The sequence below is a fragment of the Parus major genome, chromosome 3, assembly GCF_001522545.3.
Source record: "Parus major isolate Abel chromosome 3, Parus_major1.1, whole genome shotgun sequence".
In the NCBI taxonomy this organism is placed as follows: domain Eukaryota; kingdom Metazoa; phylum Chordata; class Aves; order Passeriformes; family Paridae; genus Parus; species Parus major.
Genome location: NC_031770.1, coordinates 79,524,144 through 79,550,885, shown reverse-complemented (window position 1 = coordinate 79,550,885; position 26,742 = coordinate 79,524,144). Strand labels below are relative to the sequence as shown.

The 26,742-nt window shown below is 36.2% G+C and overlaps 1 protein-coding gene across 9 annotated transcripts in view; it reads left to right on the top strand.

Annotated features, from left to right (window-relative positions):
* Positions 1-26,742, top strand: part of DOP1A (DOP1 leucine zipper like protein A) — a 61,281-nt gene that overhangs the window by 28,644 nt on the left and 5,895 nt on the right. For 7 of the 9 annotated variants that reach the window (XM_033512908.1, XM_015621335.2, XM_015621341.3 and 4 more), the window contains 24 exons: positions 205-438; positions 2,853-3,477; positions 6,396-6,670; positions 7,306-7,458; positions 9,372-9,472; positions 10,710-10,969; positions 11,588-13,595; positions 13,697-13,808; positions 14,710-14,892; positions 15,168-15,293; positions 15,624-15,758; positions 16,059-16,114; positions 16,606-16,710; positions 17,383-17,449; positions 18,207-18,351; positions 18,586-18,665; positions 19,218-19,327; positions 19,485-19,634; positions 20,904-20,965; positions 21,560-21,712; positions 22,975-23,111; positions 24,426-24,481; positions 25,376-25,540; positions 26,434-26,563. In XM_033512908.1, the coding sequence (XP_033368799.1) occupies positions 205-438; positions 2,853-3,477; positions 6,396-6,670; positions 7,306-7,458; positions 9,372-9,472; positions 10,710-10,969; positions 11,588-13,595; positions 13,697-13,808; positions 14,710-14,892; positions 15,168-15,293; positions 15,624-15,758; positions 16,059-16,114; positions 16,606-16,710; positions 17,383-17,449; positions 18,207-18,351; positions 18,586-18,665; positions 19,218-19,327; positions 19,485-19,634; positions 20,904-20,965; positions 21,560-21,712; positions 22,975-23,111; positions 24,426-24,481; positions 25,376-25,540; positions 26,434-26,563 (5,628 nt within the window). Of the gene's footprint in view, positions 1-204; positions 439-2,852; positions 3,478-6,395; positions 6,671-7,305; positions 7,459-9,371; positions 9,473-10,709; positions 10,970-11,587; positions 13,596-13,696; positions 13,809-14,709; positions 14,893-15,167; positions 15,294-15,623; positions 15,759-16,058; positions 16,115-16,605; positions 16,711-17,382; positions 17,450-18,206; positions 18,352-18,585; positions 18,666-19,217; positions 19,328-19,484; positions 19,635-20,903; positions 20,966-21,559; positions 21,713-22,974; positions 23,112-24,425; positions 24,482-25,375; positions 25,541-26,433; positions 26,564-26,742 lie in introns of those variants that run through there. The other 2 variants (XR_004496478.1, XM_033512909.1) reach the window with 2 other exon arrangements.

Sequence of the window (26,742 nt, the reverse complement as noted above, 5' to 3'; positions counted from 1 at the left end):
TTATTTTTGTAAATATTTTTAGTAAAGTATGTAATACTTATTCTTGGATATTAAGGTATTAATTTTCCTTTTTCAATGTTCTATATGTTTAGAACTCAGTTAAGCAAATGATAGGTAGCTCTGTTACAGAAAGTAAATTTCAGGGTAGAATATGAGATGACAATTAACAAGTTTTTATTATTACTTTATTACTCCTATTATTAGGAGACTTACATTGAAATACAGACAGAACACTTGCCTCAGCTGTTGCTCAGGATGATTTCTGCATTGACAAGCCATCTTCCTACCTTGCACTTGTCTGAGCTTACTGATTCTCTCAGACTCTGCTCAAAGATCCTTAGTAAGGTTCAGCCTCCATTGCTCTCTGCTGGTACAGATGGTGTTCTACAGCTTCCTACTGGACACAGCAACTCCATCAAAGAATGGGAAAATAAAAAGGTAACTTATTAGGTTTTTCAGCATCTTGGAAAATTGCTTCTTATGTAGAAAAAGGATATGGGCTTTCTAAGCCTGTGTTGAACATCCTTCAAGTCTTTGATTAAATTTAGATACCACAATATATGTGAAACTTGGGTAATCAAAATAACTTATAACTGTGGTAAAATTTCTTGATTTAATATTATACCTGTATAAATCACTTTGGAATCAGGGCCTAAGAAAGAACTAATTGACTAAACTTTGTAATGTACTTCAAGAGTATGATGAAGTAAAATAACTGGACTGAAGATAATTCACCATTTTGGTTAAGTATCAGACATATGTAAATTCTCCTCTCACCCAATTTGTGTGCATTGGTTTAATACCCATCACATATTTTGCTGTCACTGTTAAGTTTTTAGAATAATTTATTAAAGAAATAAAATAAACCAGCCAGACACTATTTCTCGTTAAACTTTATCCAGTTTGTTCTGTGCAGCCATGGCTCTGTGAGGTATGTTAAGTGACATGCCCTGAAATCTTTGTTTTCCAGCTGAAGAAACTTAAGGAACATCATAGAATAAATTAGGTTGGAAGTGACAGTTGCAGGGCACTGCTCAAAGCAGGGCTGATTTCAAAGTTAGATTTTACTTTAAAGCTAAGTCATGTCACTCGGGATCATATTTGTCTTAACTTTGAATATTTCCAAGGATGAAGTTACCACGACTTCTCTGTACAGCTTGTTTGTTTGCACTGTTATTTAATCAGAATTTCCATTGTAGTTTGTGTTGGTTGCCTTGTGTTCTTTCACTGTGGATTTATGAGCATATCTCCAGCTTTTCAACTGCCTAATGGGAGCTTACAGAGAGCAATAAAGCCATCTTCACCCCCTCCACAACTTTTAGCATTCTTTTAAACTGAGTAAATCCAACTCTCTGAATATTCCTTCTATGTCCAGGAGCACTTGTGGTGATTTTCCATTGGGCATACTCAGTTTATTAAACATCAGAGTTTATTTTGTACTAATGAGTATAAAATTGGATACAGTATTCTGGTTGTGGACCTAAAACTGCTTCGCAGAAAGGACTAATTTTTTCCCTTGATTTGGTGACAGTACTTTTTCTGATATGGTCCTAGATGTGGCTGGTCTGCTTCACCAAAGGAGTCCACTGCTGGCCAGTGTTCCCCTTGTCAATTAGGACTCCAGCATCCTTTATTCAGGATCCTATCCTTATTCATTCTAGCTAATTGATACCTGCCTTGTTTTGTTCTTTTGGGATTTTGAGGGGTTTTTTTGGTTGTTTTTTTTTTTTTGTTTTTTTTGGTTTTTTTTAGTAAGGCCTGTTTTAACTGAATGATTCTACCCTTTGAACCTTCAGTGGCCTCCTGCTTCCAATTGCAGCTGTCTCATATGTGGCCATGGTTTCTCTTAAGAGATAGTGAAATGATTTTCCATGCTTCTAATCACTTCTAGACTGTTTTGTAAAATGAGGTCATCATTTATGTCTCTTCAAGCTTTTTAGTACATAGCTCTCACTGTTTTGTGCTGTAATACCTCAAATTTCCATTCTTATTTCATCTCTGGTAAAAGAGGATGTTATTCACTCTTCTTATTTATTAATGAAAAAGTTTTTAATATTATTACATAATGCACAAGTTCTGAATTTAACACAGCTAGTGATTAGAATCAAAACAACTTCTGGGCCTGTTAGATTTCAGGCAACATCTGCCATTGCCAGTAAAATGCAGGATCAGAAGTGGACACCTGCATTTAGGGCCACTGATTGATGCATTTCTGTTTCAGTTGTTTCCCTACCTCATGTTCTCACCAGGAAACAGAGACTATGCTACCAGTTAGTAAGACTGTAGAGGGCTAGAGCAGGGCAAAAACCGCTGTAGGTGCTTTCTGAGTAAAAGCTGTTCATCTATTTGTGCATATTCTGAACTGATAAGGAATTAAAACATATAATAATTCATGAAGAACTGTTGTTATTGCAGCAACCTCTTGCTCATTTCGAGGCAATGATTTATTTTCTTTCTAGTTGCAAATGATTAGTAGTTTTTAAATGAAGAGTTTATATATTTTTGTAATTATAACTTTGTATTTGACAGTTTATGATGCTGTATAAATTAATAATACCTATGCCTACATATTTCAGCATTTTCAAAATAGATGTGGTTGTGATATGAAGAAAATGTTAAAACCAATAATATTTAAATATTTTTCTTGATAAACAATTTTCTTTTAATGTTAGCTTAGTCTGGCAGGCTTACAGAAACACCAAAGACCATTTTGCATAAAATGTATTTGTATGAATACATTTAAAACTCCGGAATAAAATTGTTGCTTTCAAATGAAGACACTAATAAATAATTGTTTTGCTAAGACCTAAATAACGTATTTTGAGTAGTCATTAAACTTTTATTTTACTCAGGTGCCATCAGCGTCACTTGAAAATCCTAATGATGTGTTTGAAGATGGTGAAAACCCTCCAAGCAGTCGATCATCAGAAAGTGGATTCACTGAGTTTGTACAGTACCAGGCAGATACAACTGATGACATTGACAGAGCACTGAATGAAGGTCACAGTGCACCTGGCATCCCTATTGTTGGTAGCACATCCTCAGAGACTGAGACAGCATCAACTGTGGGTTCTGAGGAGACCATTGTACAGCCTCCTTCCATAATGACACAAGGGACAGCAACTCGTAGTGGGAAAACGATCCAAAAGACTGCAATGCAGTGCTGTTTGGAATATGTCCAACAGTTTTTAACCAGATTTATCAACCTGTATATCATTCAGAATAATTCCTTGTCTCAGCCCTTAGGGGCAGAGCTTCCGGTAGACCCTACTAGAGCGCAAGGACAGAGCACAAAATGGGACAGAGAATCACAAGATGATGCTAATGTGAAGAAAACAAACAAGAAGAAAACACCTAAAGAATACCTTCCTGCCTTTATTGCTGCTTGTCAGCTCTATCTTGAATGTTCGAGCTTTCCCGTTTACATTGCTGAAGGAAACCGCACTTCAGAATTACATCCTGGGAAGCCTGAAATTGGTAAGCTGCACTATCCTTTGTTCTTTGTTTTTAAAATAATTATTTTTCTGCCAAAAAAATTTAAAGTAATAGTATTATGCTTTATGTGTGTTGCTGTTTGCTGTTCCTCTCAGAAATCTAAGTTTTCTTCTGTGTCAATTGGTTTACATTTGGAAACTAAAGTATTTTCTTGTAGATTGTTAAGAATATTGCTGGTGTGGAATTTAGCAGTAATTAATACTGGGGTGAAAAATATAAATTATGCAAACTGAAGCCTGAGAGTAGAATCTAGATTGTTGAATCTTCCTCTTTACTGTATGGATCCACAATGGTTTTTTTGTCATATTTTGCAATAGCCACAGCTCACATCAAATTTGTTTTTAGCTTCCTTTTATCAATTTTGGTTTGATGTGCACGTTGATCACTTTGGCAATACATGGACATTGTAAGCTGTTGTTCAATAAAAATCATACCAGCTAAGAAATTTAATTAATTCTAGTTTGCTCCTATTAAAGGAACAGTTCTTGCAAAATATTCTTCTAGCTATTATTGCATTAAGAAACAAAATAAAAATGGTGATTTTTGTAAGGTATGCATGTGTTTACAGATAGATGAAACTATTCAGATACAGACATGACTAAAACAGTTACAGATTACTGTAAATTGTGACATTTTAGGATGAACAATCCTTTTTACAGTTTGTAAAGTCTTCAGTTTACAGTTCCAATTTTGGATCCACTTCTGATCTGCAGTCTGAGAGTTGCTCCTTAAAATGTTTTCATGGTGGATATGCTTGGAGCATGCAAGAAATAGTAACACTAATTTTGGCTACTGTCACAGTCATCTCTGGTTTTATTTTTTTCTAGGAAATGTCCTAGTTGCAGCTTTTTGTTCTTATTTACAATTTTCAAATCAAGGCTAAGTGGTGGGTGGTGCTTGGAGATGAGTAGGTTTTTTTTGTTTTGGAAGCAAGCATGCCAATTTAATGTGACTGCTTTTGTTTCTGTGGTCTTTCAGATATGTTGTTTATGTCTTCATTATAGCCAGGAGCAGACCATATATTTGACTTTGTAACATCCAGACATATAAAATACTTGTCAGTTGATGGCAATTTGGTTGTAGCTGTTTATTAGTTCTGAGTATGATGACACCAAAGATCTGCTACCTTTTATGAAAGATCTATCTCAGAACATTTGTTCTTTTATAGCATGACCCTGAAAATGCTAGGTGTTTATTTATTTCTCCCAAACAGCCTACAAATGAGTGTTGTGTTCAAAGACTAAAATGTCAGCTGTTTGCTTATTACTTTTTGGGGCACACAGCATTTGATTATCAATGCCTTGTGCATTGTAGAGCAGAGAGCCTGTAGAGCTTGAGTAGTAGGTGCCTTGTATGAGGGCAGTGCTTCTAGGAATCCTTTTCACTTTTGTTAAGTGTCTTGGATTTGTGTTTCTTGTTCATCATCTCAACATTCCTATTTGTGAGATATCACTTGCAGTCTATTAAACAGTGTAACTTTGAGGAATAAGCATAAATTGTAGGTGGGTAAAACCAACAGGAAGGATTTTGTTCTAAATGTGAACATCTGTTGTATAGAATGTCAGGGCAGATGAGAATAGTGCTGGGCCTACTTCCCATAACAGAGAATTGCACTGGAACAGAGAATGGAAGAAGGTAGTTACGATAATTCTCACGTTACCCTGTCTATTGTTGGAGGATTTGGTAGTGCAGAAGAGGCTGTGTTTGAAGGGTTCCTAAATTTGGAACATGTTTTTGAAGGGTTACTTTAACGATATGGCTCAATAGCTCTTAATTACTGGTCAGTCTGTTTATTTGAAGGAGACAAGTTAATCTGACATTTATGGAACATAATTGTACTTTTATTCAGCTGTATGCCTAATTTCATAACTATCTTTAATTGAAGAAATTAAAATGGGAACTGAGTGAAGCTGAATTCAATGGTTATATCTGTAAACTCTAGAACACAATATGGAATTCTTAGGTATATTTAGACTCCAGTGGAGCTGTGGATATAAATTAGAAATTGAATCATTCTTCTCTTGATTCTAAAAGGGTGTGCTATATTTGCACCTATTAAATAACACTTCTTCACTTGTGTGAAGAAGTTCTAGATGCATTTCATCTGGTTCTAGATGCATTTGCCTTTTTACCTATGTGATCAGTAGAGTCCATTTGAAGTTCTAAGAGAAGTTACTTTGATATCTCTGAAATAAAAGGGTACAATATTCACTTCAAGAGTTGACTGTGAACTTTGGAGAAGGACATTTCCATTATCAACCCAGAGTATGGTTTGATAAAGTGAAAAAGGAGAAAACAACCAACTACAGTGAAAACAGAGTATGGTCTAATGGATCATAGTTCTGCACCCAAACCATCAATTTTCAGAGAGTTCTATTTTTAAAGAATTGCCAGGCAAAGCTATTTTTGTCAATTGAAAATTAATCTTCATATATATTATTTTATATATTATAATATATCATCCTAGGTAGTATAAAATATATATTATAGAATTATTCCAGACTCCTCTCTAGAGTGTTAAGATTTGATTGCTGGTGAAGAATTTTGTGAAGAGGAAAAGTAGATGAAAGGATGTGCTAACTACTAAAAAGGTCCATTTTGCCTAAAGCAGGAAATCATCTGAATGCATTTCCATAAAATTTTTCTCTTCCTTGTTAAAATTTTTCTATTCCTTTTCGGTTACAAATTGTTTGAAGTGAGACAGTATTGCATTCTTAACTGGATTATTTTAAAGATACATCAGGAAGTATCTTTGTCTCACATACATTTTCCCTAAACCCGTACAATGGGAAGATTGAAATATGAAGGGACAATTGCACCTATAATTATGGAATACAAGAGGAAAATTCCATAATATTTAGATTGTTAAATAAATGTATAATCTGTGATTTGTATTTCAGACTGTGAACAAGTACAGCCTCCACTGTGGCTACAGACTTTAATGAATGCTTGCAGGCAGGCAAGCGATTTCAGTGTTCAGGGTGTTACTATTTCCCTTGTGATGGACTTGGTTGGATTGACTCAATCTGTTGCTCTTGTCACTGGAGAAAATCTGAACAGTGTGGAAACTGCTCAGCCTCTTAGTCCTAACCAGGGAAGAGTGGCTGTCGTCATCAGACCTCCTCTTACGCAAGGCAATCTGAGATACATGGCTGAAAAGACAGATTTCTTCAAGGTTAGATGCAGTATCTCATTGCTGTTTTCTTTAGGCTTCTTTCTGTCTGGTGAAGAATAAGTCTTGGCCCTTTTACCATGCTTGATATGGTAAACCAAATTTTCTTGCTGAATGTTTTGATAACAGTTGTAACCTGTGTTAGAATCTAAATAAAATATACAGTCAGATTTCCTGCTGTGATTCTCGTACTGACCACTTGTTTGAAAATACTTGTTTAAATGAATATTTTAAAGATATAAACAGAACCTGATTAAATAACAGCATTAATCAGCAAAGGTATGAAACTTAGACGTGTATAATGTAGTACTCTGGTAAACAATCTTTGCATTTATGTAATTTATTTAAGAAATCTTTTGCAGAAGATAATCAGCAGCAGGGTATATTATGTTGTAAATTATATTTCAATATTTTTTTTTCTGTTGTGACTCCTTAACAGGAGTTAACAGGAATTTTTTAGTAAGTTATTTGCAATGTTTCAAACAGTTCTTTCTATTAATACAAAAGGAACCATTTTAGCTATTGCCTCTTGGTCATAGGGTGTCATCAGATGTGATGTCTCACATTGTTGCATAGAGCAAAACAAGGCATGATAGTCATTCACTTGTCTATTACAACTTTTCTTTTCATGTACAAAGCATATAGCTTTAACTCTTTGGGACCAGCTGGGTGATGGAACTCCTCAGCATCATCAGAAGAGTGTGGAGCTCTTCTACCAGCTGCACAACCTCGTCCCATCTTCCAGCATTTGTGAAGATGTTATTAGTCAGCAGCTGACTCACAGAGACAAGGCAAGTTGTTCATGTATTTACTTAAAGATGAGTAAAGAATATACAGAAATATATTTAGAAAAAGGACTTGGTCCCTCAGAGGAGGGTACAAATAACTTCAATATTGAAAAAAACATTGTTTCAAATGTTATTTTAGGTCTGTAATGAGCCTCTAGTTTCATGCTATTCAAAGGAGGGTTCAACAGACTTATGCAGGAGACTTTATCTCTTATCAAAGTCATGTGATGCTTCCCAATACTTAAGCATGTGCTTAGTGTTTGTTGTTGTTAGTAGGAGTTCTTGTCATGACAGGTACTTTTCTTATTTTTTTTCCTCCCCTAGAAATTTATTTCACATAGAGGCTGTCAATTTGACATTCGAGTTGAGGCCTTTGTAATGCCTTAAATTTTAGGCATATGAGATTTTCACAGCCCCAACAGTATGAATGTAGGGAATTACTTGCTTACACACTCTAGCAACTCATGGTTGTGTGTCTTCAGGAGCACTTACCTTTTTGCCATTCTACCAGAGTTACCAGGTCAACAAGAGTAATGTGAGCCAGTGTGTCAATCAGTGCAGTTCAGAGTTTGCCATATTGCTAAAATTGGTGAGGATTTTTACTGTCACTTAGGTTGGTCTGTAAACTGCTGTGACTGTGGATGTAGAACATGTTCATTTCTGCCTACCTTTCTGAGAAAACAGTAATTTCTTACATCTTCACAGCATGGAATGCAAGGACTTACATGGAGTCATATCAATGTGATTGGGAACTGGTATTTTCACTCTATTCAATAACTGTCAGTGAATTATTTTGTGTAGCTGCATACATTTTGCAGCAGCGTTGTGGATTATTTTTCTGTGAGAAGCATTTTTTTCATAAATACAAGTGATGTTTGCTTTACTTTCTAGAATGCTGCGGTCTCTTTTGGGTTTTGTTTTTGGCATGGAGAGGTTGTCTGTTTTATTTGTAGTTTGTTTAACACAAACTGTTTGGCTTTTTTATAGTTTTCATAGCTTTTACTTAAAATTTTCATTATTGTGGCAGATATTGGATAAATAAGCTGTTGCAAAGCTTCTTAAGTTGTAAAGTAAGTCTGTTAGATTTTCAGTGGTTTTAACAGTTTTTAGTTTTGTCTCACTTTGGTTAAAGGTAAATATACCTGCCATTCATTTCCTATAAAACCGTATCTTCTGAGAACAAATAAGTGAAAATATTTTTCTTCTTGTCTTTGCTTATCACCTGGTAATTTAGTTTAAGCCCTTATAATACTTGAAGTAATTTTGATGATGTATTTGGTGTAATCGTCCTGATTGCTGTGCTTTGTTCACTCCTACAAATCCTTACTAGCTTCTTTGTCTTTTGGGTGAAGCTGTTTTTATACGTATGTTCAAATCATATAATGACATTTATTGTTGTTTGCAGCCTTGCTGCCTGGATCAGCCTCTGTAAAGAGAGAAACAGAACAATTGTTACTTTATACCATTTTTACCATTAAATATCCTGAGCTGGAATCCAGTGATCCTTATGGGTCCCTCCCAGCTCAGGATATTCTATGATTCCCTGCTATTCTGCATATTATTGCCGGTCATTACAAATCCTTTGGGCAGTGAGCATGTCCTATTTGTCCAGTTTGTTCCAGAGCTAAATTTTACATGTTAGTGAAGAACTCCATCTACATGTCTAGCTAGACAATTATTGTTTCTTTGTAGTATGGCAATAAAGGAATGAAAATAAGTTGACTAGAAGGAGGCAGGCTAAGCTTTAAGGCAAGATAAGATGGGAGGGAATCATTTCATGGTACTGAATTTCTCACAGATACCCATTGTTGGCTACTACTGCTTTTAAGATTAAAAAATAGTACTTAATGCCTAATTAAAGAAGTTATCAGAAGTTGTTACATTCTGACAGATGTAACTTATGATTTGGTCCACAGAAAGTAAGAATGGAAGCTCATGCCAAGTTTGCAGTGCTATGGCATCTCACACGAGATCTTCATATTAACAAATCATCTTCCTTTGGCCGCACCTTTGACAGGTTGGTGATTGCAAGTATGATTCAGTTGAAATAATTTTACTTCCAAATCTTTCACGGTATTATACTGGCAGCATAGAGCGTTTAAAAATTGAACAACTATAGTGTAGCTGTGAGAGGCAGGAGGAAGGACAAGAAATTAATTTGTGGACAAGAATTTGTGTTAGACAAAATTGTTTTCACAGTGATGATTATGTAAGCTATAAATTTTTTCCTGGAACCTATAAGGAGTGGGGAAGGAATGGTCACAATATTCATTGACCATCATTCTGGTAAAAACCACCATGGTGTATATTGAGCTTAGTATCTGAGTTCTTGCCGTGTTTTCATAGAAACAGAAGCAGGAGAGAGAAATCAACCCAGAATTGAATTATATGAAGTAGAAAGTAACAGTAAAACTAAAAAAATGTAAAAACCAAATTGCAAGCAAGTGCTAAAATATGAGTTCTTTTGTTTAATCCATATTTTGTATAAGAGGTCATTTATGGCAAGCAGAAGAGGATTTCTATTTTGTGTTCTGGTATTGGACTACCTTCTTAGAAAAGACTGAAGATCTGGATGCTGAACTACTCTTGTCTTCCTCACTTAGCACAAATGTTGCAGAGAAGTTTTTATTTAAGATTTTGTATTGCATACTTAGCTGTGAGGAGTAAAAAGGTTATTTCTTATGCTGTCACTCATTGCATAAATGGTGATAAATTCTGTGCATGCAGCTAAAAGCTTATGAACACGTACCACTGGAGAATGCAAAATATATATATTGTTTTTCAACAAGTCTGAAAGATTCTCAAGGCTAAAACTGTTAAAAGAAAATAACAATGGTAGGAACTGCTGTATTGTCAAGTATATATCTCCTTTCTGTTCTTGAAGACATGATCTTTGAATGTTTTCTTTTCCATATATCCTTGTGAATTGGGTTTTAAAGTTGCATAATTTTTAATGGTATACCACTTAAAAGGCAACCAAGGCTTATTTAATAAGCTGTACAAATACTTAATCTTGCTACTATTAGAGCAACTTTTATAACTGACTTCATTAGTAGCTCTTCCTGCCCACTCCTTCATTAGACTAGACTAAAATATAAAGATCAGGTTCAAAGTCTTGTTTCCAAGGAAAATACTGTTTCGTATGAAGAAGACACAGGAGTATGTACTGACATTAAAGTTGTCATAGATTAAAATGGGATTACTCTGTGAGTAGTGTACAATAGCCACTAGATAGTTTCTTCTTTCCATTCTAGGTCATTATTTATCATGCTGGACAGCCTCAATAGCTTGGATGGTTCTACTTGGTCAGTGGGACAAGCCTGGTTAAATCAAGTGCTTCAAAGACATGATATTGCAAGGGTTCTTGAACCTTTGCTCCTACTGCTTCTGCATCCAAAAACTCAGCGGGTTTCTGTTCAGCGAGTACAGGCTGAATGTTACTGGACTAAATCTCCCAGTCACCATGAAGAAGAAAATGAAAAGCAGTTCATGCAGAAGTTCAGCTGTGCTGATGGTATGTATACAAGAAGACTGTAGAAAGTTCCCTAATTTCTTTGCTTGCTGTTTACATGCAATATTAAAAACACAGTAGAAATTTTTGAGGATAACTGAAAAAAGTGTCGGAATAGCTATGGCTTATATTTGTGTTTGTGTTTTTTCCTAATTCAAGTTTGTTTGTCCCAAGTACTCTTTAAAGTTTTATTGTTTTTGCATTAAAATGATATGCAAGTATTTTAATGCAGAGATTTTTTTTTACATCTTACTGAGCCTTGATAGAACATAAGAATATTGCTTGAAGCTTAACCAAGAAATTAAACATTTTTATGAACAATGTGGGTCTGTCTACATAGCAATAAGTTTTGAAGGTGTTTGCATGTATTGTGTAATTTTAGTTAAGAATTTACTACTTTGGTTTTTTGTGAAAACAAAAGCAGATAAGACTGCATAATGCTGCATGGGGATTTACATTGTTTTGCTAAGGTGTACTGCTAAAGCAATTTTGTTTTGTTTTTGTGAGCGTGTCATTTGCTTGAAGTCTCAATAATAGTTTAAATTCTAAATTTTAATTCTGAATTCTTATTCTGAAGAACAGAATCTTATATGTATACATTTTTTTGCATTCTTTTTCAAGCATTCTCCCACATGACTGTAAGCCCAGGACAACTTATTATACCTAAAGAAGTCAATGAGAAACAACTTGGTGTGGATGAAATGGAGAACTTCAGCCTGACTGTCAACCCTCTGAGTGACAGGCTTTCCCTGTTAAGTACCAGCAGTGAGACCATACCAATGGTTGTGTCTGATTTTGACCTTCCTGATCATCAGGCTGAAATACTGCAGAGTTCTGACTCTGGCTGTTCTCAGTCATCTACTGGAGACAACATCAGTTATGAAGTGGAAACAGAAAGCCTGAGTGCTCAAGACAGCTCTCAGACTCTGAAAGAAGACTCACCTGATGAAATTGTGCAACAAGTGGTTACAGATCTCATATGCAAAGTTTTAAGTGGTCTCGGAGAAGAAGTTGAACCAGTTAAAGACAGTCTGCACTCTGAGGATGCTTCATGTAAATTCAGCTCTTTGGATAACTCTGTAGAGGCTACAAAAAGTGATGACCAAAATATTCAAAGTAGCCAGAGTAGTTTACTTAGTAATGACAGTTCACAGTTACTGTCAGTCTCAACTGAGACTGGACTTGAGAGCTTAGGAGATGAAATGTCAAGAAATAACTCTTCACCTTGTATTGCAGAAAGCCAGCAATCCTTCTCTGATCTTACTCTTTCTTCCGCTGAATCAAAGTCTAGAAAATGTAGTCACAGTAGTATTCAGTTCAGCTTTAAAGGAAAGCAACCAGAAAAAATGTCAGAAAAAGAAACCATTGTTAAAGAGGCTGGTAAGCAACCAGGTGCAAAACCTAAGGTAAAAATAGCTAAAAAGAAAGATGAAGAGAAGAAGAAAGCACAAACAGAAAAGCTTAAGCAAACAAATGTCTTTTTCAGTGATGGTCTTGATTTAGAAAATTGGTACAGTTGTGGAGAAGGAGAAATTTCAGAAATAGAAAGTGATGTTGGATCCCCAGGAATGCGAAAATCTCCTAACTTCAATATCCATCCACTGTATCAACATGTGCTGCTTTATCTCCAGTTGTATGATTCTTCAAGGACATTGTATGCTTTTTCTGCAATTAAGGCAATTCTGAAAACAAATCCTTCAGCTTTTGTAAGTGCCATCTCCACTACCAGTGTCAACAATGCATACACTCCTCAGCTTTCATTGCTCCAAAATCTTCTAGCCAGGCATCGAATATCTGTTATGGGCAAGGATTTCTATAGTCACATCCCAGTTGATTCTAACCATAACTTTCGGAGCTCTATGTACATAGAGATTCTTATCTCCTTGTGTTTATACTATATGAGGAGCCATTATCCAACTCATGTTAAAGTAACCTCACAAGACCTCATAGGAAACCGCAACATGCAAATGATGAGTATAGAAATTCTGACACTCCTCTTTTCTGAGTTGGCAAAAGTGATAGAAAGCTCTGCCAAGGGCTTTCCTAGTTTTATTTCAGACATGTTGTCCAAGTGCAAGGTTCAGAAAGTGATCCTGCATTGTCTGCTGTCTTCTATCTTCAGCGCCCAGAAATGGCACAGTGAAAAGACAGCTGGAAAAAACATAGTGGCTGTAGAAGAAGGCTTCTCTGAAGACAGCCTTATAAATTTTTCTGAGGATGAATTTGACAATGGTAGTACTCTGCAGTCACAGCTTTTGAAAGTACTTCAGCGGCTGATTGTGCTGGAACACAGAGTAATGACTGTGCCTGAGGAAAATGAAACAGTGTTTGACTTTGTCATAACAGACCTGGAGCACATTGGTCCTCAGCAGCCGATGACTTCTCTGCAGTATTTACATTCCCAGCCAATAACCTGCCAAGGCATGTTTCTGTGTGCAGTGATACGAGCTTTGCACCAGCACTGTGCCTGTAAAATGCATCCCCAGTGGATTGGCCTTATCACTTCTACATTGCCTTACATGGGAAAAGTTCTTCAAAGGGTCGTTGTTTCAGTGACTCTTCAGCTCTGCAGGAACTTGGATAACTTAATTCAGCAGTATAAATATGAAACGGGATTATCTGATAATAGGTAAGTGTATGTAGAGGTATAATCTTCTTAACTACATCTGATTGTGTTGAATTACTTGGCTATCAGATGAAGTCATTTTTTAAAAATTACTCTTCTTTTAGGCCTCTCTGGATGGCATCAGTCACTCCCCCAGATATGGTTCTCACTTTACTAGAAGGGATCACAACAATAATTCATTACTGCCTCTTGGATCCATCTACACAGTATCACCAGGTAAACTTATCTGGTTGTTTGAGAGATTCCTATGCAGTACATGTCAAATCAAGCACTGATTATATTAGCAGCTATGAAGAGCTGAGTGACAAAAATAACATATTGTCTTAGCTCTAAATATGGGGGATTTATAGAATACAAACATTTCAAACAGAAAAACAAGTTTCTATGGATGATACCTTAAAGAGAATACCCTTATATTTGTTTGCTTCTTTTGGTTGGTTGGTCTTTTGATGCCCTGAAATAATTAAAGTATGAATTCCTTAACTTTAAGATCTTTAAAATTCCACTTTAGAGCTGTCTTTGTGTTCAACTTGTGATGTGTCTAAACATTATCCTTCTGCTCCTTCTGTATATTCACAATTTTTCTTTTTAGTCAAGCAGTATTTTTAGATCCGATATATCTGAGCATAGTGTCTCAGTTTGAATTTGAGGACAAGAATTGTTAAGAATTGGACCAGATTCCATAAGAAGCTTTTGCCCTGTTTTCTCAGTAATCTTGCTTTTGTACTTTTTTTGCCATTCTTCCACCCCTTTGCTTTCCATCCATTTAAAAGTGACTGAGAAGTGGGTTTTGTTTATGTAAATAGTTTTGCCTGGAGTATTAGCTAGACTTAAAATTCTGAAATAATTGTTTTGCAAAGGTATAGGCAGAAGATACAAAATTGATTGCTTTAGATATGAGACCTCACATGCTCAGAGTGCATTTGATATTGGACAACTCAAACAGAAGTTTCTCTGTTATTTTAAAAGTCTCACATCTGTACATATTGTAAGACTTAATGAAAAACTTCTGAAAAAGAGTTAAGGTTGAAAGCTCCCATGTTAGGTAAGTCTCAATTACTCTATTTTAAATATGCTGTTTATGTAGATATTTAATATTTCTCTCCTCTCCCACTAGCTTTTGGTTAATGTAGATCAGAAGCATCTGGTTGAAGCACGCAACGGGATCCTCTCTATCTTGCATATGATCATGTCTTCTGTGACTTTACTGTGGAGCATCCTGCACCTTGCAGATTCTTCAGAGAAAACTACTGCTGCTGCTGCTGCATCCATTACCACTATTAATCTTGGATCAACTAAGGTCAGAACATCGGGGATAACATCATTTAAGTTGTTCATTAAGACCTTTGTCAAAATAATTTCAATTCCCTTCCATTAAATCTAAATTGAATTTTTATACTTTTGTCCTCATCTACTGAATCATCACAAAAACCAGGCTTTTATAAATGAGTATTGAATATGCTTTTAAGCTAAAATGTGTCAGTTGTATGCAACGTGTCACCTTTTTCCTTTCTGCAGAGAAAATGTTTTGACCATAATGCTGAGGTGCTTATACGCTTTGCTTTCGTATTTCAGAATTTGAGGCAACAGATCCTAGAACTTTTGGGTCCAATTTCAATGAATCATGGTGTTCACTTCATGGCTGCTATTGCATTTGTATGGAATGAAAGGAGGCAAAACAAAAATACTTCAAGGACAAAGGTATGTTTATATTATAGTGGTCACTTCAAATAGTGGTAATACTTGTAAGTAATTTGGTGTTAAGAAGAAGAAAATTCATACATTCCAGTGAAAAAAATACAATGAAGTATGGACAATATTTGTATTTCTCATTAGCAACTGTACTGTCAGGGAGGTACCACTTCAGAATGGGATCATCTTCCTGAATTCTTCAGGGGAAGGGTAGGTGATACCAAGTCTCTAGATGAACTGTTAGTTGATAAAATTCCAATCCCGTGAGGACAGCTGCCTTAGTTTTGGTATAGCCATTGTCTGTGGTGATAATCTGTGTCATACATCCAATTTTTTTAGGTTATTCCTACAGCAGGTGAAGAACAACTTTTGCTGGTTGAGCTGGTTCGCTCTATCAGTGTTATGCGGACAGAGACCGTCATTCAGACTGTAAAAGAAGTTCTAAAGCAGCCTCCAGCCATAGCAAAAGACAAGGTATGGAAACTGTAGAGATCCTATTGATCTATATGATGTCCTCTTGAAGAAGCTTAGAATACTGATGATATGACATTGACAAAAGCTGAGCAGCACAATGTGAAAATTTTCACTGTATCTAAGAGATAAATGAAGAGAAGCATAATTTTACAGAGGGATTTCTGGAAGGATGTTTTTAATATTCTGTTAAGTTATATGTTTAGACATTGCAGTGACATTATAGCATTGTCAGTTTTACCCTGGTAGGGGAAAAAAAAAGACACTTCTTTCTGATGAGACAGGTTTCATATCTTTTTCTAGAAACATCTTTCACTGGAAGTCTGCATGTTGCAGTTTTTCTATGCTTATACTCAAAGGTAAGAAAAGAAGCTAAATTTTATTTCTGTCATCAGGAAGCACATGATCAATTTGTATATTTTACATCTTTTTCTCATAGGATGATGAATAGTCTGTATAACATAAATAGTGAAGAAAGAATGGGTTTGAACTGTAGGTTTGTTTAAAAAAGATGATTTATTTTGTGAGTTCCATAGTATTGCATCACCTTTCTTCTCCTAACTAAAAATCCTGCAGGTAATCTGCCCCTTACCCAAAGAAAGCTGATCTTAATTGTGCTGTAACTCATTTGTGTCACTTCAGCTTTGTAATGGAAAGCATAATCTTTTGAGAATGCTCTTCTGCCTTCATCTGTTTCTTAATGACTTGATGTAGCAACTTAGTATTAAAAGAACCTATAAGGGTGTTGATTACCAATATCTGATAGGAGAGTTAAGGTAAAAAGAAACTAGGGGAATACCTGAGGGAGATGATGTTCTCATCATTGACATTTCTGCTCTTTCTCTCATAGGATTCCAGTGACCAGCTTAGTAGACAGCTGGGCAGCACTGCTGCTTTTGTTAAAAGATTCCATACAGGTTGGTCTTCCAGCCCCAGGACAGTTTCTCATACTTGGGTAAGTGTTCCTGATATTTGCCATTTTTAAATATGCTCAAATGTAGGTGTGTAAAATTATTCTTAAGTGTTAGTGTTTTTAAATCTGTCTCTTACTTTTGACTGGTAGAATTATTGCCTGACTTCTGTGGGTCTTATCAAATTAGTTTCTTCTCTGAGGAATATATTAACTTTTATATTATATTATGATATAAGCCACAACCTTACCTTAATGATTATTTCAGTGATTCAGGCTCTTTAAGCAACAAATGTAAGTTTCTGATTTTTCATAAAAAATGACAATTACAGTTCCTCAAGTATTTGAAGCCCACAGAGTGGGCTGAATTCTCAGGATGGAAACAGTTTGTAGACTTTTAGAAATATAATTTTGAATATGATTTTCTGTATAATGCTTCAAGGACAATTTTCTTCAATATTTTATCTTCCCTAGTAAACTGTCTCTAAAGATACTTCTGTATATAATCAAGTAAAACATGTTCTTGATAAACTCTTATGATCAAAATTAACTTAAGGAACTTGAGAAGATGTTTCCTGGAATATTGGTAAGTAGCAGTCCTTGAGGGTTTAGTGAATAAATATTGTGCAAATAAATGTCTTCGGATTTGTCCTAATGCTGAAATCTGCTGAATAATGTATTAAGAAAACCAATATTTAACTTCTATATTTTTTTCAGTGTTCTTAATGAGTTCATCATGAAGAACCCAAGTCTGGAGAATAAGAAAGATCAAAGAGATCTACAGGTAAGAAATTTGTTTGTATGTGTCTTTTGAAAATTTTGAACAAAAAACCATAGAATCATTGAATGGCCTGGGTTGGAAAGGGCCTTAAAGATCATCGACTTCCCAGCACAGAAAGGATATTGACCACTTGGAGGAAGTCCAGAGGAGGGCCACCAAGTTGATTAGAGCAATGGAGCACCTCTCTTAAGAGAAAAGACTGAAAGAATTTTGTTTGTTCTGCTTGGAAAAGAGAAGGCTTCCAGTACCTGGAGGAAGCCACAAGATGGAGAAGGGACTGTTTAAGACCATGCAGTGACAGGACAAGGGGAAATGGCTTCAAAATGGGAGTATATTTAGATTAGATATTAAGAAAAAAATCTGTACTATGAAGGTGGTGAGGGCACTGGTTACCCACAGAAGCTGCGGATGCCTTGTCACTAGAATTGTTTAAGGCCACGTGGATGAGGTTCTGAACAACCTGGTTTAGTGTAAGGTGTCCATGTCCATGGCAGTGGGGTTGGAATTAGATGCTTGAATGCACTAGAAAATTTTGATATCTGCTCTGTAGATATCAAAACTACTCTTTAATATCTTCTCCTTATATTTATAATTTGTTGGAAAAGCTCTCATTTTCTGTGAAGTTCTTAATCATTGATTATATAGAAATGATTTGAAAGCAATTCTATATGTGGTTATATGGATTTTCTGCATGTTAGGGCTATGAATACAGCCCTTCTGCACAAAGTTCTTAAAATGCTTGGGTTTTATTTTCTACCAGGATGTAACACACAAGATAGTGGATGCTATTGGGGCAATTGCTGGTTCTTCCTTGGAACAGACCACTTGGCTAAGACGAAACTTAGAGGTTAAGCCTTCCCCCAAGATTATGGTTGATGGAAACAACTTGGAATCAGATGTTGAAGGTAGGTTAGTTTTCTTCTTTATTTAAAACAAAATATTAATTTTCAGGCTAAAATTAATTAAGAGAATAGCTTTGCTATATTTGAATGTATGTAAAATTCTTCAGTACTGTTCCAGCACTAGTGTGTCTGGCAAAGCTTGTGAATCTCAAAATATATGTTTTTAAAATATACTGTAAGGTAAATAATGGCTTGAGAAGACTAACTTTGGATATTTTTTTTATTATCTACATTTAGATATGCTGTCTCCAGCAATGGAAACTTCAAATATAACTCCATCTGTTTATAGTGTCCATGCATTGACCTTACTTTCTGAGGTAAATATTTCCTTGGAGATAATTAATAGTGTCCAATAATAAGCTTCTTTATTGTGAAAATCTTTGAACTAGAAGCTTGGAAAAGGAGATTAAATGGGAAACACTGATGTGAAATAGATTCTGGGTCTTGTCATGTAAAAGTATAAAAAACTTTGTTACTAACCCATTGAGATGGATGAGGTGTAAAGCATGACCTTTCAGATGTATAGTATAGCAAACTTCTTTGATTTTAAACTTTGTATGTTTATCTTCGTGGTACATCTTATTTACTGCTGATAATTGCAGTCAGTCTTTGATTATTTTCTTTGTCTGTAGTTTATTCTCTAGAATGTTTTCATCAGGAGCTTGTGCTTCTGTGCTTTTACCTTAAGGCATTATAAAAATGATGGAATCATTATACTCTGGATTTTGCATGGTACCTGAAATGGGATCACTTCTATCATAAACTTGAATGTTTAGTAAAGATCATTACATTACACCAAAGAAATGTTGAATGGTAGGTAAGATGCAATTTAAGAATGTATTATAACATATCTTCCTCTCATTTTATAGGTTTTGGCTCATCTCCTTGACATGGTTTTCTACAGTGATGAAAAAGAGAGAGTTATTCCTTTGCTTGTAAATATTATGCACTATGTTGTGCCCTACCTCCGTAATCACAGGTACCTTTGGTTTATTGAACTGATGTAAATGTCTACAGCCAGTAGAAATTTGGATGGTGGCACTTAAGTTGAAACAGGCATAATAATGATCAGATGTCTGACAAACTTTCTATAGAGCAACAGTCCAAAATTGGTTTATGACTTTTTATTTGTTTAGTGCTCACAATGCATCCAGCTATCGAGCTTGTGTCCAGTTATTAAGCAGTCTTAGTGGATATCAGTATACAAGGAGAGCATGGAAAAAGGAAGCCTTTGACCTCTTTATGGATTCCAGTTTCTTCCAGATGGATGCTTCATGTGTTAACCAGTAAGATTTTATTCTTCTTGTTTATGTCAATGGCCCTTACAAATTTTATGTATTCCATTAATATATGGGCCAAAATTTCCCAATAAATCTTTACTGAGAGAAATAGAGATTTACTGTGGTTTAGGTTACCACATGAAATATGAAACCTATATAAGGTATATTTCTGTGCACATATCTGTTTTTAAAAATAATGATCTTAAAATGAAAAATAGAAGTTCTGTGAGGAAAACATGGTTAGCATTTTGTAGAAACATAGAATGATTTGCTTTGCAAGAGACCTTAAATATCATCTAGTTCTAATCCACCTGCCATGGACAGGGACACCTTCCACTAGACAAGGTTGCTCAGAGCCCCATCCAAGCTGGCCTTGAACACTTCCAGGGATGGGGCATCCACAGCTTCACCAGGCAACCTGTGCCAAGGCATCACCACCCTCACAATAAAGAATTTCTTCCTGGTATCTAAATCTGCCCTCTTTAAAAGCAGGATTACTTTACTTTAAAAGTAATTCCTCATGTCTTTTCACTCCATGCCCTTGAAAAAAGTTGCTCTTCAGCTTTCAGAGACTCTTTCGGTACTGGAAAGCTGCTACAAGATCTCCCTGAAGCCTGCTCTTTACCAGTCTGAACAGCCCCAGTTCTCAGCCTGTCTTCATAGGAGAGGTGCTGGAGCATGATCATCTTTGTGCTCCCTTCAAATGAGTCCACACCTTTCTTATACTGGGGGTCCCAGAGCTGGATGCAGTACTCCAAGTGAGGTCTTAACCAGAGCAGAGAGGCAGAATCATCTCCCTTGATCTCTTGGCCATGCTTCTGGTGCAGCCCTGGATGCAGTTGGCCTTCTGGGCTGTGAGCACACATTGATGGATAAAATTCAGTTTTTCATCTTCATCCACCATCAGCTCCAAGTCCTTCTCCTCAAAGCTGCTCTCAGTATTCATTTTGTGCCCAGCTGGTATTTGTGCTTAAAATTTCCCTGACCATTCTGCAGCACCTTGCACTTGGTTTCATACTTCATGAGGTTTGCATATGCCCACTTCTTAAAACTGTCAGGGTCCCTCTGAATGGCATCCCCTTATTTTCTTGGAGAAGGGGGTCCAAGAAACACAGTTTCAGATCAAATAACACAAAGTAAATGATACCTTATGAAGCAGAAAGCTTGGATTGGAAGCCTTAGCCTAACTGAAGGGGCAGAAAGTTTTGTAAATGTTCCTGAAAATTCTTGCTTTCTTCATGCTTTTCTGATTTGTGTACAATTTTCCTCTTTTAGTTGGAGAGCTATTATGGATAATTTGATGACACATGACAAAACCACATTCAGAGATTTGATGAGTAAGTATTGATATAGTAGTGACTTCTCTCCATTATAAACATTAAATAAATAAAAAATAAGTACCTTAAAGAAAACACTTGTTCAACATGTATTCCAATTTGATTTATTCGGTATTTTTTGTTTTCTTTGACTGTTTCTGGAGACCCATAAATAACACGAAGTGAGAGAATTTGATACCATTCTGGTACACAGTGAATTTTGCCTATATGGCAAAGCTGATTAAGTAGAGTGGGTAGGGATAGTTTTTGGTTGGTTTGGGTTTGAAGATCTGACACTGACTGCTTAAAAAAAAATTTGATTCTGCACATTTGAATTTTCTGAGCATCAATACATGCAAGTTTTATTAAAAAAAAAAAAAAATAGCTAAACTCTTTCCCAGAAGCCCCTAAATCCAGCCACTATTGTGTATACTGATAGGCTTTCTTTCAACTTTTATTTTGAATTTGTGGTTACAGATTCAAATTGCAAACCATACATCATCTTAACATTTGCTTTCAAACCCCATTGTTTAAAGAAAGAGTTATTTGTGCCTTGAAGTGAAGCAGAAGGGAAATTCCTAAGCTCTTGGCTGCACTTTCCCTTTTCTCTTTCAGCAAGAGTGGCTGTGGCCCAGAGCAGCTCCCTCAATCTGTTTGCTAACCGAGATGTGGAGCTGGAGCAGCGTGCAATGCTCCTCAAGAGACTTGCCTTCGCCATTTTCAGCAGTGAGATAGACCAATACCAGAAATACCTGCCAGACATACAAGGTCAGTAAATATGTATCATTTAGCAGACTTCTTCCAGTTAACTATGGAATGCTTGTATGACAGAGTAACAGCAGGTTAAATTTTTATCCTGCAATATCAGTGTGTGATAGTGTTTCCATAGCCGAAACAAAGTTTCTGCAAATTTTGGTTAAAATGTTTTTCAGTGTTAAATGACTAGGAGATAGGCAGATTTTGTAGTTGCCAGTTGACTTTAATCCAGGTAATTTCACTGATCTGTCGTTTTATCCCTAGATCAGTATCCTTGGATACCTGCACAATATGTTTTGACATGAACATCTGAGGTACAAAAACCTCAGTCAGGGATAAACAGGAAAAGTGACCTTGACATTTTGAATTATTGACTTCTTTTGCTGGTGTTTTTTCGTGTGTCAAATTTTTCTATCCTGTTTATCATTGAAGTTTATTTCTTACAATGACCCTTTACTTTAAGTGACTGGGAATGGGAACTGCTTGGATCTTTTTTAAGATGATGCTAATAGTTACAGTAGCAGCTTTTAGATGTATCATCTTTTCATGCCACCAAAGGGACACTTTGGTCTCTTCCTCTGTATGGAAAATCAGTTGCACCAACTTTTTTGTTTCATTTGTTCTGTGATCTGTTTTTCATATAATTATTTGGCTTGTTGGTTGGTTGTGTTTTTGGTGGTGTTTTGGGGGCTTTTCAAAATTTTTTTTTTTCCAGTCAAGTCAGTAGCTGAGATTACTATGTTCATGGAATCAGGTGGCTTTACTGGTGTGAACTGCTACATGCATGTGTATTGGTTTGACTGAAAAATTTCTTTGTGTCTGCTTCTATATATATTGAATGCCTAGAGATGATCATAATTCAATAAAACTGTATCATCCCTTTTTAATTTCTCAGGTACTGTGATGGTGCATTGTTTTAATAACAATAATACATCTGAGCTGTCCAGGCTGCTTTTGATTTTTGTCTTCTGCTAACTCCTCCTGTTGTAATGGGTGAAACTCTGCATAAGATAAGCCAAGTTCCCAGATGCACTATTGTGTTTATGTAGAGAACTTAACCAAAGCAGTCAACTGTGCTGTTTAGAGGTTTCTCTCTTTTGTTCCTTCTTTGGTGGAGTGGTTATTTCTTTATGTTGACAGACTAAAACTAGTAAAAGACTGGAACAGTAACATGGCAGATACTTAAAGTTAACATTGAAAGTACATGAGGGAAGGAGAAAATTCTCACTGTAATTATTTGGAACTGAGGGACCCTTCTTGGCTTTTTGTTTCAGAAAGGCTGGTAGAAAGTCTCCGGTTGCCACAGGTGCCCACCCTTCATTCCCAAGTGTTCCTGTTTTTCAGAGTATTGCTTTTAAGAATGTCTCCACAGCACCTTACCTCACTTTGGCCAACCATGATCACTGAACTGGTGAGTTGTAGGTGTCATTCATTATTTAGAAGACTGATGCACATCTGAGACACAACCTCATTCCTCCTCAAGATTTTTAAGAAAATCTCTTTTAGAGATTGTACAAATAAATGTGCAATGGCCACAAATTGAAAGCTGACTTATTTTCATAGTCTTGATGTCTGTTTTTTGTGATGAAATTGAGTATCCGTTGGCTTACACTGTTTCAACTTGTTCAGCTGTTTCCTGAATTAAATTTGCATTTGCCTTCATTGTTCCCTACTGAATCGTAGTTCGATTTCTGCTTATGTATGTGTACCCTCTCCACCGTTCCCACTTCTGTTCTTCATTTTCAGTGTTCCCTGTTTTTATTTTCCTGGTCATTCTTCTTCCAGCAATGGGGATGACAATCCATGTATAGTAGTCAGAATCCATTTTATCGGCAGTTGATGGTCATTCAGGTCACATTGTGGCTAAACTTTGTGACTAGATTTATACACAGCTTGGCTCAGATTTCTTCTTTCTCATTTTATTCTTCATAACAAAACAGTAAAAATATCTGTTTCCTGAGCTTCTACCTGCAGAATCTCCTGTGTTGGCTGTTTAACACACTCTTTTGGGTTTCAGCTTTGCAGTGGGAATGGAAGAGACTGGTTGGTGCATGCTGTGATCCATTCAGCCTGTTATTCAAAGTGTTCCCAAGGGACTAAATAACAGAGGGAGAAAATCAGAATCATTGCTGTGATTGTTTTCAATCTGCAGGCACCTAACCTAGCCCTTGAATAACCACAGATCCAAGAAAGAGAAGGAGAAAAGCTATATATAATATCTTAAAGTGTGTTGTTTTAGCAATAGATGTATTTTATTTTAAGCCTGTCGATAGTATAAATACTAGAAAATCCAAATTCTATTCACTGTGGTCTTCTGATTTCTGTGCTGTCCTCTAGCCTTTACACAAGTTTACCACAGTTCTGGAACTACTTTCAGTTAGCAGGACTGTGATGCTTCTGGGAATTCACACCTGAGCCTGACTGTTCCATTAAATGATTCTTTATTCTCTTTTTGTTTAGGTCTTGCTTTCTTTCTAGGCAGTGGAGGGGATTAGCTGTTGAGAGCTTTCCTGATCTTAAAACAGACAGTTCCTTGTGGCCTTTGTGTTATTTGGGTTATATATAAGGAATGAAAGAGCTTTAGGGTGCCAGTATCCACTCATACAGGAGAGGAAATAAAGCTCTGTACTATTTGTCTAAGGCTTATTACTCAGGCTTTCCTATAGTGTTTTCCCAAGTTACAGTCCATTAAAAATGCTATTAAAATGTAACATTTGATCTTCAGGTGCAAGTGTTTTTACTGATGGAACAGGAACTCACTGCTGATGAAGACATTTCCAGGTAAATGTATGAATTTCCTGCTTGTTTAACTTTATAAAAATCTCTTTGTATGCTGACAGGGAGTTGTGTCGTTCTTTAAAATAATGTCATTGAACAAATTAAATCCTTCTTTAAGAGAAGGACAAGTAAAGGGTAGTTCAGTCTGACTGCAGTACCAGGGACAGACTGTTCAGGACAAAACAAAAGAATTCCTGCTGTCAGATTGCTCATAAATCACTAAGGGAAATTACACAATACAAGTGTCCAAGTTCTTACAGTGTCCACTTGAATAAAACACACTGCTGCTGCAATTAAATTATGCATGGCATGACTTACACCTCTTCTGTGTCATACACTTATTCTAAATAAGACTGATGCACTTTTTTTTGGTCAAAATAAAACTATAGTTTTTTCTTGCATTAGAGAAGTGAGGTGGATAATTTTTCTTGTTTTGTTATCAAATTTTATCTCATCTATTTTCTGTACAGTGTGATACAATTTCAGTCAATGCTAGCAGCAGAGGCAGATTTCTCCAAAGAGCCGGAGTTATTTGCCCAAATTTTGCTCATTTTTTTCCTAGGTTCTCTTTGGTTTTTTGGTTGGAGAGTTTTTCCCTCAAATAAAGTAATATCAACATGACTGACAATTTAAAACTTCCTCATAACTGGAATATCTGGGAATAAGATACAGGAATGCTACACATTCTTTATATATTGAGGTTTTATCAAATATATATATATACACACATACAGAACTGCATTCATGGCACAGACTTGTGCTGGGATTTGATTTATGGATTCAGAATTATGCTGGTATATAAAGAGTTCTGTGTTTGTAAAAGCAAGTAAGAAAAATAAAATTTTCATTGTGGCAGAAGGTTGTTATGACTCAGCTACCTTCTGTAATATATTTTAGAACTTCTGGCCCATCTGTTGCTGGTTTGGAGACAACTTACACAGGTGGCAATGGTTTTTCCACATCCTACAACAGCCAGAGGTGGTTGAACCTGTATTTATCTGCTTGCAAATTTCTGGACTTGGCTCTAGCTTTACCATCTGAAAACCTGCCTCAATTTCAGATGTGAGTAGAAAACATTGTCATTTAAGTTTTTGGGTGTTTTCCCATGCCGCTTGGTAAAATTCTAGTGTATAAAAGTCTTTGGTTTTCCATTTCCTTTCTTCCTTTGGACTTCAGCCAGGGCAGCCCATAGTTCATTCCCTCACAGTATCTGAGTGGCCCCCAGGGCAAAAGATGCTGCATTATCAAATTAGTTCAAGCTGGTTTGATTTAGCCTGCAGCGAGAGATTTGTCATAATTGAGAGATGATCGGTAGCAGTGATTTATTCAAGCATTTTATTTTTAAAGTACTTAGTTGCAGTAATGCCTAAGAACTCAAAATACACCCACCCATCTCAGTGAGTAATGCATGAGATCAGAGGACTGCATGTCATCTCAGCATGACTCGCTTAATTTACTCTAGCACACTGTCTGGAAGATGTGGCAACAAACCTTCCAAAGGAGATCCCATAGGCTTTTATTGGTCAGTAGTAGGCGTGCATACAAACTGCTTCCTCAGTGCCTCTGCAATCCCATTCCATTGGAAAAAAATGAATGCAAAAAAATTGGCATTTGCTGGAGATCCTGGGAATGAGAGGCCACAAAGGACAAAAGAAAGTATCATGTTTCTTCCTTTGCACTGCACACTGGTGACTGTGTGAGGGCTGCTGCCCTGGCACAGTTAGAGGTTAGAGGCTAGAAATGCACACACTGTGTCAGGCTGTGCCCTGTAGTGTTTCTAAATCTAATGTTGAAGGTTTTTTTCATTTATTTCTTCTTGTGAGGATTGGCTTGGGTTTCTCTTTTCCTCCTTCCTTCTCTGATACTTGATCAGATTTTCTCATCCATTTATATTTTTGATTGGTCAGAAAACATGTTCAGTACAGGTCATGTCTGCTTGTGTTATCCCACGGCAGGTATCGTTGGGCTTTTATTCCAGAAGCATCAGATGATTCAGGCTTGGAAGTACGAAGACAAGGAACACATCAGAGGGAATTCAAACCCTACGTGGTGCGTCTGGCAAAGCTGCTGAGAAAAAAAGCAAAGGTATCTTGCCTTTTTTTGCTTTTCACTGAAAAGTTTCATGTACAGTAACTCACAGCAGTGTTTGGGTTTGGATACTTCAATTTTTTTTAACTATGAAGAATGGAAAAGATTTTGTCTGGTGTAGGAGATTCCAGCTGGAGTAATCTCAAGTCAACGTCAGGCAAAAATCACATGTAAGT